The sequence below is a fragment of the Papio anubis genome, chromosome 15 (assembly GCF_008728515.1).
Source record: "Papio anubis isolate 15944 chromosome 15, Panubis1.0, whole genome shotgun sequence".
Classification (NCBI taxonomy): domain Eukaryota; kingdom Metazoa; phylum Chordata; class Mammalia; order Primates; family Cercopithecidae; genus Papio; species Papio anubis.
Genome location: NC_044990.1, coordinates 84,755,344 through 84,766,596, shown reverse-complemented (window position 1 = coordinate 84,766,596; position 11,253 = coordinate 84,755,344). Strand labels below are relative to the sequence as shown.

Genomic DNA, 11,253 nt, shown 5'->3' with positions numbered 1-11,253 from the left:
TATTGTTAAACCAGTGTCCTTGTGATACTGTTGCTCTTGATGTTCCTGATACAGGTAAGGAAACAGTTGGTCAACTCTGATACAAAGTACATATACAGTTCAGTATTGGTCTCTGTTCAGTTTGTTTTTATTTCATTGACAAACTCAAACCAGCATTCCCCATTGTGTAAATAAATGATTTTGCTGAATAAAGTAAAGTCTTAAATTCATATGTTGAAGCAATTTTTTTTAAAGTTATGTTAAGTCTTAAAGAGGGTGGTTCACTTTTTGATGGTCAACCATTTAGAAGTCTTAGAACTATATTTCCTCTTGTTTATGCTTTTAACATAGGGTTTATATGTACATCTAATATACTTGTGAATTAGTATTTAATGGCTATTTTTACAAATATCAACTTTATGCTGATAGAGCAAATGGCATCAGTGTTACCTTTAAGAAAGACTGACAACACCCAGAAGATTTAAATTCTCAAACCTGTGCCTCTGTTTTAGGATATAAGTATTATCACAAATTATACTTAATAAAGGCTAGAAAAATGCTTTTAAATTATGGAATCTGAGATCATTTTAGAGTGGGCCATCAGAAAGAACTTAGCTTTATACTGTCAAAAAAAGGCTAAGATGGTCAAATCATTTTCATTGTGTAGTGTACTTGCACGTTTATTTTTAGGACAAACACATTCGAACTTTATGAAGTTTTTTTGTTTTGTTTTGTTTTTGCATGTGGAATCTTATGGATGGCTTTCATTTTTTACACTAGAATCTGCCTCATTTACTCTTACATATGTTTAAGTATACTGGCATAAAACATTCAAGAAAAGGATATTGATCTGAAATGCTACCTGAGATGCATAAACATGTCATCAAGTAGAGAAAATGTTGCCCAATATTTTTGAGACAGTTTGATTATTCTTAAAATTTGAAAACCTAAGTTAATGAGATGACTAAATGGTAGATTATTTTGTGTGTGCATGCTAAGAAAAAATGCTATTGCTTTAGTTTTGAGCTCTTCAATGAGTCTAATTGTGGTAAGGAACAATATAAAATCAGTTTAAAGATCTTTAAAGGTAGAATTTTAAATAGGCATGAACTATAGTGAGAACTTTTAGTAAACATGCTACCTACTCTAAAATCAACCATTTTATTTTCTTAAAGAATATAGGTTGCCTAAAAACACTATCTCTAAATATAGGTTAGCTGTAATTATTTCATGATTCTTTTTTTTTTTTTTTTTTTTTCCCTCCAGTGTAACTTTTTTTGGTGCAGATTCATGGTTCCTAAGTTCTGTATTCAAGTTTTTGGAAATGTTTATTTAAAAACTGTTCTATACAAGTGTTCAAAACATTGTATCTAAAGAGAGTGGCCTGGACTTAAAATATTTGAAATCAGCTTATGCGTGCCTTTTAATTTTTTTTTTAAGTTTCTTACTGCCACATATGGTGTGAAATGACAGTAAGTTGCTTAATGACATACTGCAGTATCTGCTTGCTGTTGGAGACTCAGATGAGATGTTGAAATTGTTCCTGTGCTTGGTAACTATTCTCTGCCAGGCTATAGGAAAGAGGATGTAATTGTTAATACACACCATCCAGTCTTTAATGTGCTGCAACAATGTAGTAATTTGTTTTTTTCATTTGTTCCCACTGCCTTTGTGTACATAGAAAACTTAAAAATTTCCCCCAGTCTATTAGCAGTTAAGATGTTCCCTAATTTATTAAATATGCCTTTATTCACAATTTGTTTTTTTAGGTTATTCTTAATGCATTATAGAATTAACTATGACTTTGTTTATTTTTATTACAGTATGTAGTTATTGACATATTGTGGTTTGCAGAATTATCAATTGTATAAACTAAACCTTTAAATTAGCTTGGTGTGAGGACTCTTTAATGCTTTAAGTTGGGGAAGGGGTTTGTAGTATGAGATTTTTACCTACTTCAGTTACCCTTATGAAGATGCAGCAAATCAGACTATTTCTATCCCCAGTAATCTCCGTATTCATTTACTGTGCTGGTATGTGTCCATAGCCTTTTTTTTTTTTTTTTTTTTGTATCACCACCTGTCCTAGATTTAGCAGTATCTTAAGAATTTTCAGTGGTTTGTATTTTTTCAATTGTCTAAGTATAGTAAGCATAGAATCCTGGCTTATTAGACTTTACATATCATTTCCAATGCCTCATTTTATAATGAGGAGCCTGTCACTTCACTGAGATTTCTCAAAAGCTATTTCTATCCGTTAGTGCGTCTGTTTTCAGTTGTCTCAATTTTCTGCATCTTTACACCCAAAACCATTCATCTGTTTTGTTATATTAATGGCCATGAGAAATACTGAAGACAGGCTATCTTAATTTTTGAGGCTCTCCCCTTCCAGGAGAGCCTTGTGAACAAGTACTAGTGTTATTAATCAGAGGACCTCAAGGGACTGCTGAAGTTAAAAGAAAGGCCTCAACCTAGAAGTCTAGAATGAGTGTGGAAGCCCAGGCAATAGGCCCTACTTTTTTGATTTGTTGAATTGCCATTTAACAGTGGTCTTGATTCTTTCACTATCTTTGTTGTCTATGTTTTTTGTTTACTCTTGTGTTGGTTTTGGCTTTTAACATTGTTGTCCGTGATGATGGAAAAATGTGCAGTAATCTAGAAGATCTGCATTTGCTGATAAACTACACTGTTCACTTTGTAGATATGCTTAAGATGAGTGGATTGTATTACCTAATCTGTCTGTGTATCTGTCCATCCATCCATCCATCCATCCATCCATCCATCCTTTCTTCCATCCATCATCCATCCACCCATCCAGTATTGGTTCTGCAGTAACTGATTCAGTGCTGGGAAACAGTGGAAGTGGGGGATACAGAAGACCTAATTAAGGGGTTTGTGTGTGAGAGAGAAATAACTAGCTTCTTCCTCTATTAAGTATTTCCTTGGAACTTTCTTCGGATTTTACAAAGTAATACAAATCAGAATGGTTGCTTTTACATCTATGTAAGTGTTCCGCAAATGGAATGATAAGTGTTTTTATACCTAAGTCATTATTGAGTTTAGAAATTAAAACTCCATTGGATGTCATACTTGAAGATTTATCTTTTTCTGAACCTCCAGTGGTTGATCAGAGGATATTGGGACAGTTCTATTTTTATACTTTTTATTTTTTGCTCTACCTCTAAAGAGCCAGTACATTAGAGAATAGTAACAACTCCAGTGATCCAGCTGTTTCATCACTGTTTTTGCATCAGTGTTATAAAAGTGTATTTGTTTTGTTTTATTTCCCCTCCCCCCACCCCCGGCCCCGCCAAGATGGTGTCTTGCTCTGTTGCCCAGGCTGGAGTGCAATGGTGCAGTCTCTTTCAGTGCAACCTCCCACCTCCCAGGTTCAAGCGATTCTCCTGCCTCAGCCTCCTGAGTAGCTGGGATTATAAGCACCCGCCAGCACACCTGGCTAATTTCTGTATTTTTACTAGAGAGGGGGTTTCACTGTGTTGGCCAGTATGGTCTCAATCTCCTGACCTCGTGATGCACCCACCTCGACTTCCCAAAGTGCTGGGATTACAGGTGTGAGCCATCGCGCCCGGCCAAAAGTGTATGTTTTTAATGGAGTGTGATTTCTAAGATTGCTAAAACTGTTGATTACCAAACCTAGGCTTATTAGGGTTAGAATAAAATGGGTTTGTTTACCATTTGGATGATTGTCATTTTCTAGCTTTTCACTTTGGATTAAAGAAGTGACAAGTAGAAAAAAGTTAACAAAATAATACATTATTGCAGTTGGTTTTAAGTACTGTTGTAGCTGTAATAACTTAAGTAGTATAAAGAGGCGGCCAAAAAAAAAAATGATTTTATGGACCCAAAAGAGGAGATCTGTTAATGATTGTTGTCAGAAGTTTTCCTTATAAGAGTATTTAACTTTAAAATTTTCATGTATGTTTATATCAAATCAGTCTGAAAAATCCTGTTTAGAGAGGTTAAATATTAGAATTAATCATGCAATCAAGAGAGTGCACAGCTAGCTAACCATTATCCTTCGTTTATGTCCACCACACCTCTTAATCCAGCTTGGAATGAGGAGTGGAGTTTGGTCCTCCACACTTGGTTTGCAAATAAAGAGATGAAGTTTCATGCCACATGTGCATGCTTGTTGGAGCCATTCGTATTTCCATGTATGCTGTTTTTACATTAATAATGCTGTAAAAGAAATGAGAGGTTGAGCTTCAGATTAAAATGGATACCCTGTCTCTACTGAAAAATACAAAAAAATAGCCAGGTGAGGTGGTGGGCGCCTGTAGTCCCAGCTACTCAGGAGGCTGAGCCAGGAGAATGGCCTAAACCCGGGAGGCGGAGCTTGCAGTGAGCCGAGATCCGGCCACTACACTCCAGCCTGGGTGACAGAGCGAGACTCCGTCTCAAAAAAAAAAAAAAAAAAAAAAAAAAGGATACTAGTGGAAAGTACAGTAGTTTTCTTCCATAGGGAATATGTGATAGTCTATAAGGTATGAGTTTTCTCTGAACTTCCCAGAGAGAAGAATGATTCTCTCTTGACCAAGTGCCTAATGTAATATTTTTCCTGCTGAACAAATAGACTCTAATATAAAATGTTTCAGTCTTTTAACAGTCTGAATTTCAGAAGCAGATGGGAGAAGGGTGTTTAGCAAAGTTGATGTTTTTCTTTTTTTTTTTTGGAGACAAGAGTTTCACTCTGTCTCCCAGGCTGGAGTGCAGTGGCGAGGTCTCACTCAGCTCACTGCAAGCTCCGCCTCCCGGGTTCACGCCATTCTCCTGCCACAGCCTCCCGAGTAGCTGGGACTACGGTGCCCACCACTGCACCCGGCTAATTTGTATTTTTTAGTAGAAACGGGGTTTCACCCTGTTAGCCAGGATGGTCTCCATCTCCTGACCTCGTGATCCACCCGCCTCGGCCTTCCAAAGTGCTGGGATTACAAGCGTGAGCCACCGCGCCCGGCCAGCAAAGTTGATGTTAAGAAAGAGTTTTATTTTCTCCTGTCAGATCTTTCCCTCAAGAATAAATGGGGGAAAATGTGATTTGCTAAAGAGTGCTGAAAACGTCAGTGACTTGTATGAAATAAACAGCATACAATGCCAGGAAACAAAGGGTATGATTTTGCGAGAGGCTTACAAGCTACATAGAAAATTTATGGCTTGGCCGGGCACGGTGGCTCAAGCCTGTAATCCCAGCACTTTGGGAGGCCGAGACGGGCGGATCACGAGGTCAGGAGATCGAGACCATCCTGGCTAACACGGTGAAACCCCGTCTCTACTAAAAAATACAAAAAAAAAAAAAAAAAAAATAGCCGGGCGTGGTGGCGGCGCCTGTAGTCCCAGCTACTCGGGAGGCTGAGGCAAGAGAATGGCGTGAACCCGGGAGGCGGAGCTTGCAGTGAGCTGAGATCGCGCCACTGCTCTCCAGCCTGGGCGACAGAGCGAGACTCCGTCTCAAAAAAAAAGAAAAAAAAAATTTATGGCTTGGACAACACTTAGTCAACACATACCAAATTTATTTTTGTGTAATGTTATATTTAGATAAGCTTTTGTTTTTGTAGAAGTTCTGTTACATCTTTTGAAATACGTCCTAGAAATGATGGAATACTGTATAAGGAATATACAAGAAACCACCATAAGTTCTAAAGACAAAAACATGCCTAGAAATTCAAAGGGGTAGGAACATAACTACTTAGATGCATTTTTTGTTGGAGGTGGGGGATTCCACTCTTTTTAAGCTGCGATTATTTGTCATCTCATTCTACATTTATTCAGCTTTGTGTTAACCTTTATAACTCACTACGGTATTCTTTGAAATTCCCAAATCCTTATTTATTTGACTTTTCAAAACTACTTTTTGAGACGGAGCCCCACGCTGTCGCCCAGGCTGGAGTTCTGTGGCGCGAACTCAGCTCACTGCAAGCTCCGCCTCCCGGGTTCACGCCATTCTGTCTCAGCCTCCCGAGTAGCTGGGACTACAGGCGCCCGCCACATGCCCGGCTAATTTTTTGTATTTTTAGTAGAGACGGGGTTTCACCGCGTTAGCCAGGATGGTCTCGATCTCCCGACGTGATCTGCCCGCCTCGGCCTCCAAAAGTGCTGGGATTACAGGCGTGAGCCACCGTGCCCGGCCTTCAAAACTTGCTAACTGTAGAACACAGTGAAGTAACTTCCTCTGTTGAAATAAAATCTCATTTGATGAGGGTTTAAATACATCTGCTAAAAGTATAGATTTCTCGAAATACATTGATCATGATTCAAAGTGTGGTGAATAAAAAAGTTTTCTTTACCAAGTTTTCCTAATAATTTAATTGTAAAATGAAGTCCAAATACCAAGAGATATGACACTGATGTGATTTGTTCTTGGTTTGGCATGCTTTGGAAATTCTACTTTGTCTTGTGTATGCCAGTATGACCTACTTTTTGCCTGGCATGTTATACAATAGTAGATACAAATGGCTTTGAGGTGATGCTTTTAGCTACCAAAATTACCATTAAATAGTAGAATGTCGACATCTTGGAAGTGAGTTGCTACTGCTGATGGTTTTCACGTCGTCTGCATTTGAATCTCTGTTGACTGAAACTAAGCTGTGTATTCTCACACTTTATACCATAGATTTTTGTGTGTGTAGGATTCCTTTTCAGTCAAATATGCACTTTGTTTTGAAAAGGAAACGATTTTAAAATGTATATTTACATTTGTCCCAAGGTAAAACGCTTTGGATGTGAGACTATCTGATTTACTGAAAATGTTATTTTTGGAAGCTGTCGTATTTTCAGACAATGCAAATTTCCTGTATTTACTCTAGTTTACTTGGAGAGGAGGATGTAGTGAGGTAAAAGGTCACAATTTAAATTTCACAATATAAGTTTGTCAAAAGGTACTGAGTACACCAGTGTTCTTTTAAAAGATCATTTAAGCTAACTTTATGTTCCATTTCAATGAGTTCCTTAAATGATATTTTAGCATATTAAAAACTAGCCCTTTCTCATCCTTTTCAAGTTAGGATTCATAGTGCCTACTCCTTCCTGGGTTTTTGGTGCTTCCTGGGAATCCGCTGTTCAAATCGGCACACCGTGGTGGAGCCTTTTTAAAATATGTATTTTCTCAGTTTGAAGGCTTATTTAAAATTAAAATAAATTATGAAAGTTTTCTGCTCTCAAAGATCTGTTTGGAAGAGTAAGTGTATTCAGTACTTCCTATGCCTTAATGTGTTTTCGATCTTAAACTAGTCTTCACAAGCTTTTACCACTCCAGTTGAGATGTATACGTTAACTTAGACTAATGTTTAAAAACGGATACTTAAAAGCAACGTACCATAAAAATCTTCAGAAATTGTTACAAAGAAGAGTGAAAGAAAACAAGGGGTTTTTACCATATGCATTTTCTGTTTTAAATTTAGCGTAGTGGATAATTTGTTTTAAAAATACAAAATTTGTAGAATTACTGCCCAGTTTGTGTTTGAAACATAAATCCTGGGGGGGACGACATTAAATTAAAAAAAAAAAAAGTGGGCATACAGTATATTTTAATTTTTCACACTGAATCGTACATTTGCGCTGTGCCTTATTTCTACCGTGTTCTTCCTACTGTTGGACATACAAAGAGACTTTCCTTAGAACTGTGACTTGATTAGATGCTGCAGGATACTGGATCCGGTCGGAGCACCGCGGGGCTTTCGAGATGCGGAGAAGCAAAGCTGGCCGCTAGTGGGCGCTGTGGCTCCGTGGAAGTCACGGACGAGCGTCGGTACCGGCGCTCGACCGAGAAAGTAGTGAGTTGTTCCTGCCAGCTCTGCTCTGGGGTCTTGCAGACGCCGTGTGAGAAGCACATGCCTTGACTTTTCCATCTCACACTCTCTAAATCTCTGGTCACTTTGAGAAGCCCGCGTGTCTCCTAGGGTCTAGTGAAATGGTCCCCGCGGTCGTGCCTGTGCCGGCGACACGCGGGGAAAGCTCCAGGGGCGCCAGGAGGGAAGGGAGACGCCCGCAGAGAAGGCGGGAGGCGACGACGCTCGGGCCCTGATTAGAGCTGCCAATTCCGGCGCCGCGTCGCGGGAATCGTCTTGCAATTCCCGGCCCCACTGACTGAAGAGGAGCTGTAGGCGATTGGTACCAAAATCAAGTGGGAAGCCCTCGCCGAGAGGCGTTGGGAGAAGCGTGCAGAAGCCGGGAGCTCTAAGGGTGTGCACGGAGTGCAAGTCCTGCATGCGGGGCAGCGCCGCATCTGCGGAGGGTAGGCGCCGAGCGGAGCCCGTTGCCTTCCGCACCGCGCGAGGTAAAGCCGCGCCCACTGATTCCGCCGAGGGGGAAGGCGCACCCGGGCGCGGGGACAGGTGGCCCGCTACTCTGCCGTCGCTGTTTCCACGTCTGCACCGCGCCCAGGAGGCCTCTTGCCGCCCCGGGGGCGCCCTGTGCACGCGCGGAGCGCTTCTCCTGCCTGGCGTCTGCTCCGCTCCCGCCGCCCGCGGGAGCCGGGGGCGGGGCTCACCTGTCAGCCCGAGCCCCGCCTCATGGCGCCCAATGTCGGGCGGAGATGGCGGACGGACGGACCGGCCGCCCAACCAGCGCACGGCTCCTGAGCCGCGGGCCAATGGCCTTCGCGCGGCGGGGCGGGGCCCCGCGTTTATAGCGCTCTGACAGCGCGCCGGCCGCGCTGACTCTCCTCGGCGGGGACCGCGGCGCCGGCCGAAGTGAGGAGCTGCGGACGCAGCGGGTCCCGGCGCCCTCCCCGCACACAAAGGCCCGCGCACGTCCGGAGCCCGCGGCGGGGACCGAGCTCCCTCCTGCCTGCCTTGGGGTCCGGGAGCCGCGCGGACTGAGGAGGCTCCTGCGCGTCCGGAGGCGCCCTACTCCGCTCCGTGCTCCGGGACATGGAACCGCGCCGACGCGGCGCCCGCGCACTCGGGCCGCTGCCCGCTGCACTGGATCTATAATCACAGGCGACCCCGCTCGGGCGCAGCGCCCGCCGCTCGCGCCGGTAGTTTCTGCTCCGGGTCTTTGTGTCCCAACCCGCACCCGCCCAGCCGCCCCGCGCCCACCCGCTCGCCGCGGCCGGCCCGGCACCCTGGAGCCACACGGGAGTCGGCCGTCCGAGCTGCGTCCGGCGCGGCGCCCCGGAACCCCAAGTCTGCCGCGCCGCCGCGCCCCGCGCGTGCGCTCCCGCCCCGCGCCCTGAGGGCCCTGGAGGGCGAGCGCACCTGGCCCGGCGACCGCTGGAGCTGCGCAGCGCGCCCCGGAGCTGCTTGCGGGCGCCCGCTCTCTTCCCCGCCAGTCTGCCCTGGAGGATTGGGGGTCCCAGCCTGCGTCCCGTCCGTCCCTTCTTGGCCCGGAGTGCGTGGAGCTGGGAGTGGCTTCGCCATGGCTGTGAGGAGGGACTCCGTGTGGAAGTACTGCTGGGGAGTTTTGATGGTTTTATGCAGAACTGCGATTTCCAAATCGATAGTTTTAGAGCCTATCTATTGGAATTCCTCGAACTCCAAGTAAGTGGCGTCCGCGAATCCCCCTAGGTCCTCACACCGGGGTCCGCCGCGCCGTCCAGGCTGGAGGAGGGCTCAGTCCGCGGGGCCTCGGAGCCTGTTTCTGGAACCTCGGTTCCCCGTCCCCCACCCCCAACCCCCGCCCCATTTCACTAGGTGGAGACTCCTCGCTCGCCTTTCCAACCCGAGCGCCCCTGGAAGGGACGGTCTCCCCGCCTTTCCTCCCCCGAGCGCTCCCGGGCGCTAAAAGCTCCTATCGGCTCCGGTGACACGTCCGGGAAGGTATCAGATGGCGATACCTGACCCTCTCTTGTTTTGGAGGACGAAGGACATGGCCACAGTCTAGGCTGGCCGGCGCGCAGGGACTGGCGGGCTCTGGAGAGAGGCGGAGATGCTGCATTCCCCGGGAGCGCGGGCGGCGGGGTCCGGGGCCCGCGGGCGACCGGGGTGGCAGGACGCGGGCTGCGGAGCGCGTGCTGGAGAGGGGAGCCTGGGGTCGCTACGCTGCCCGCAGAGCGCTGGAGCCGGGGCACCTTGGCACCGCGCCGCCAGCCCGAGGGTGCGCGGGGAGCTCGCCTGCTTCGCAGGAGAACTCGGGCGGCGAGCCCTTTTCTCCGCGCCCGGGAGACGGGCCTTAGGCTTCTCCCTGAGGGCCCGCCGCACCTCGGCCTCCCGCTTCGTTCATAAGCCGGTAGCCCCGGAGTATGCGGTCTCGATAGCCGACCTGATTGTAATGCACTTTCTATAAAAGCTTAGGGCCCTGCCCAGTCGACACTGCTCCTGAAGCCTTCTCCCTCGGGACCCTGGTAGGAATGGGAGCCTTAGGATCAGACTCGCTCTTATCGGACGCTACAGCCGGGAGCGAGCCAGGCCTTGTGGAGAGTAACTTTCAGTTTGGGCCACCAGAGTGCATTCAGAATTTAGAAAATGCCATCCATCCCTAAATCTGTGTGGTCATAACTCGTAGTCATTTGGCCATTCAGTACTGTATATCCCCTGATTTCGAATCACAGCCAAAACATGTTTTACAGAATCATGGAATTGTGGTCTCGGGAAACTTGGAGAAGAAGTATGCAGACATTAGCTGGTTTCTGGAGAAAACATTTGAGATCAGAAGTAAAATCAATGACCTAATTGAAGTTGAGCAAGTTGGGCCTGGTTTTAGGAGAAAAGAAGTGGGGGATTGATTTAGAAATCACGTCTTAATTAAAGGAGTGTGTCCGTTCTCTTAAAAGTGTCAAATTTCAAATTCACTAACATGTTAACCAAGTATCCCTTTACGAAAAGGGCAAAAACGTCGGTTACAAATCGGTTTAAACAAATGTTTGTATGATGCTAGAAGGCACTTTCAACACCGCTCATTCGGAGAAGTTACTTAGCTCAGCCTCCTTCTATGTAGTCTGCTCTTGCATGGATTGTATTTTTAATGTAAATTATTGTATTTTCTGATGAAGTACTGGCGGCGGCATCTTTGCATCGATGCCGGCTCGGGAGGCGCCAGGTGGTGCCGGAAGGAGCCAGGCTAGGACCTCGTGCTGCAGCGGGCCCCGGAGTCCGGGGGAGGCAGGCAGGCGGGCGGGCGAGGCGGCCGGGGGGAGCCCGCGGCGCCGATGTCCGCCCGGTGCCTCCAGAGGTCACTCTTCCATGCGGAATCGCGCAGCGCCGGGCCTCGCCCCTCCCCCAGGCAGCCTGCTCCAGCCACTCTGCACTTTCACTGACCGGCTCTCTTTAGGGCTGATTTTTTTTTTTTTCTATGAGGATTTAATATTTCTGCTTAAATCTAG

The 11,253-nt window shown here is 46.0% G+C and overlaps 1 protein-coding gene across 2 annotated transcripts in view; it reads left to right on the top strand.

Moving 5' to 3' along the window:
• The first annotated feature begins 8,624 nt into the window (after positions 1-8,624).
• Positions 8,625-11,253, top strand: part of EFNB2 (ephrin B2) — a 46,532-nt gene continuing 43,903 nt past the window's right edge. Inside the window, exon 1 of one of the 2 annotated variants that reach the window (XM_003914058.4) lies at positions 8,625-9,472. In XM_003914058.4, coding sequence (XP_003914107.1) covers positions 9,351-9,472 — 122 coding nt within the window. In that variant the 5' untranslated portion in view covers positions 8,625-9,350. The remainder of the gene's footprint in view (positions 9,473-11,253) is intronic. The other variant, XM_031655656.1, reaches the window with a different exon arrangement.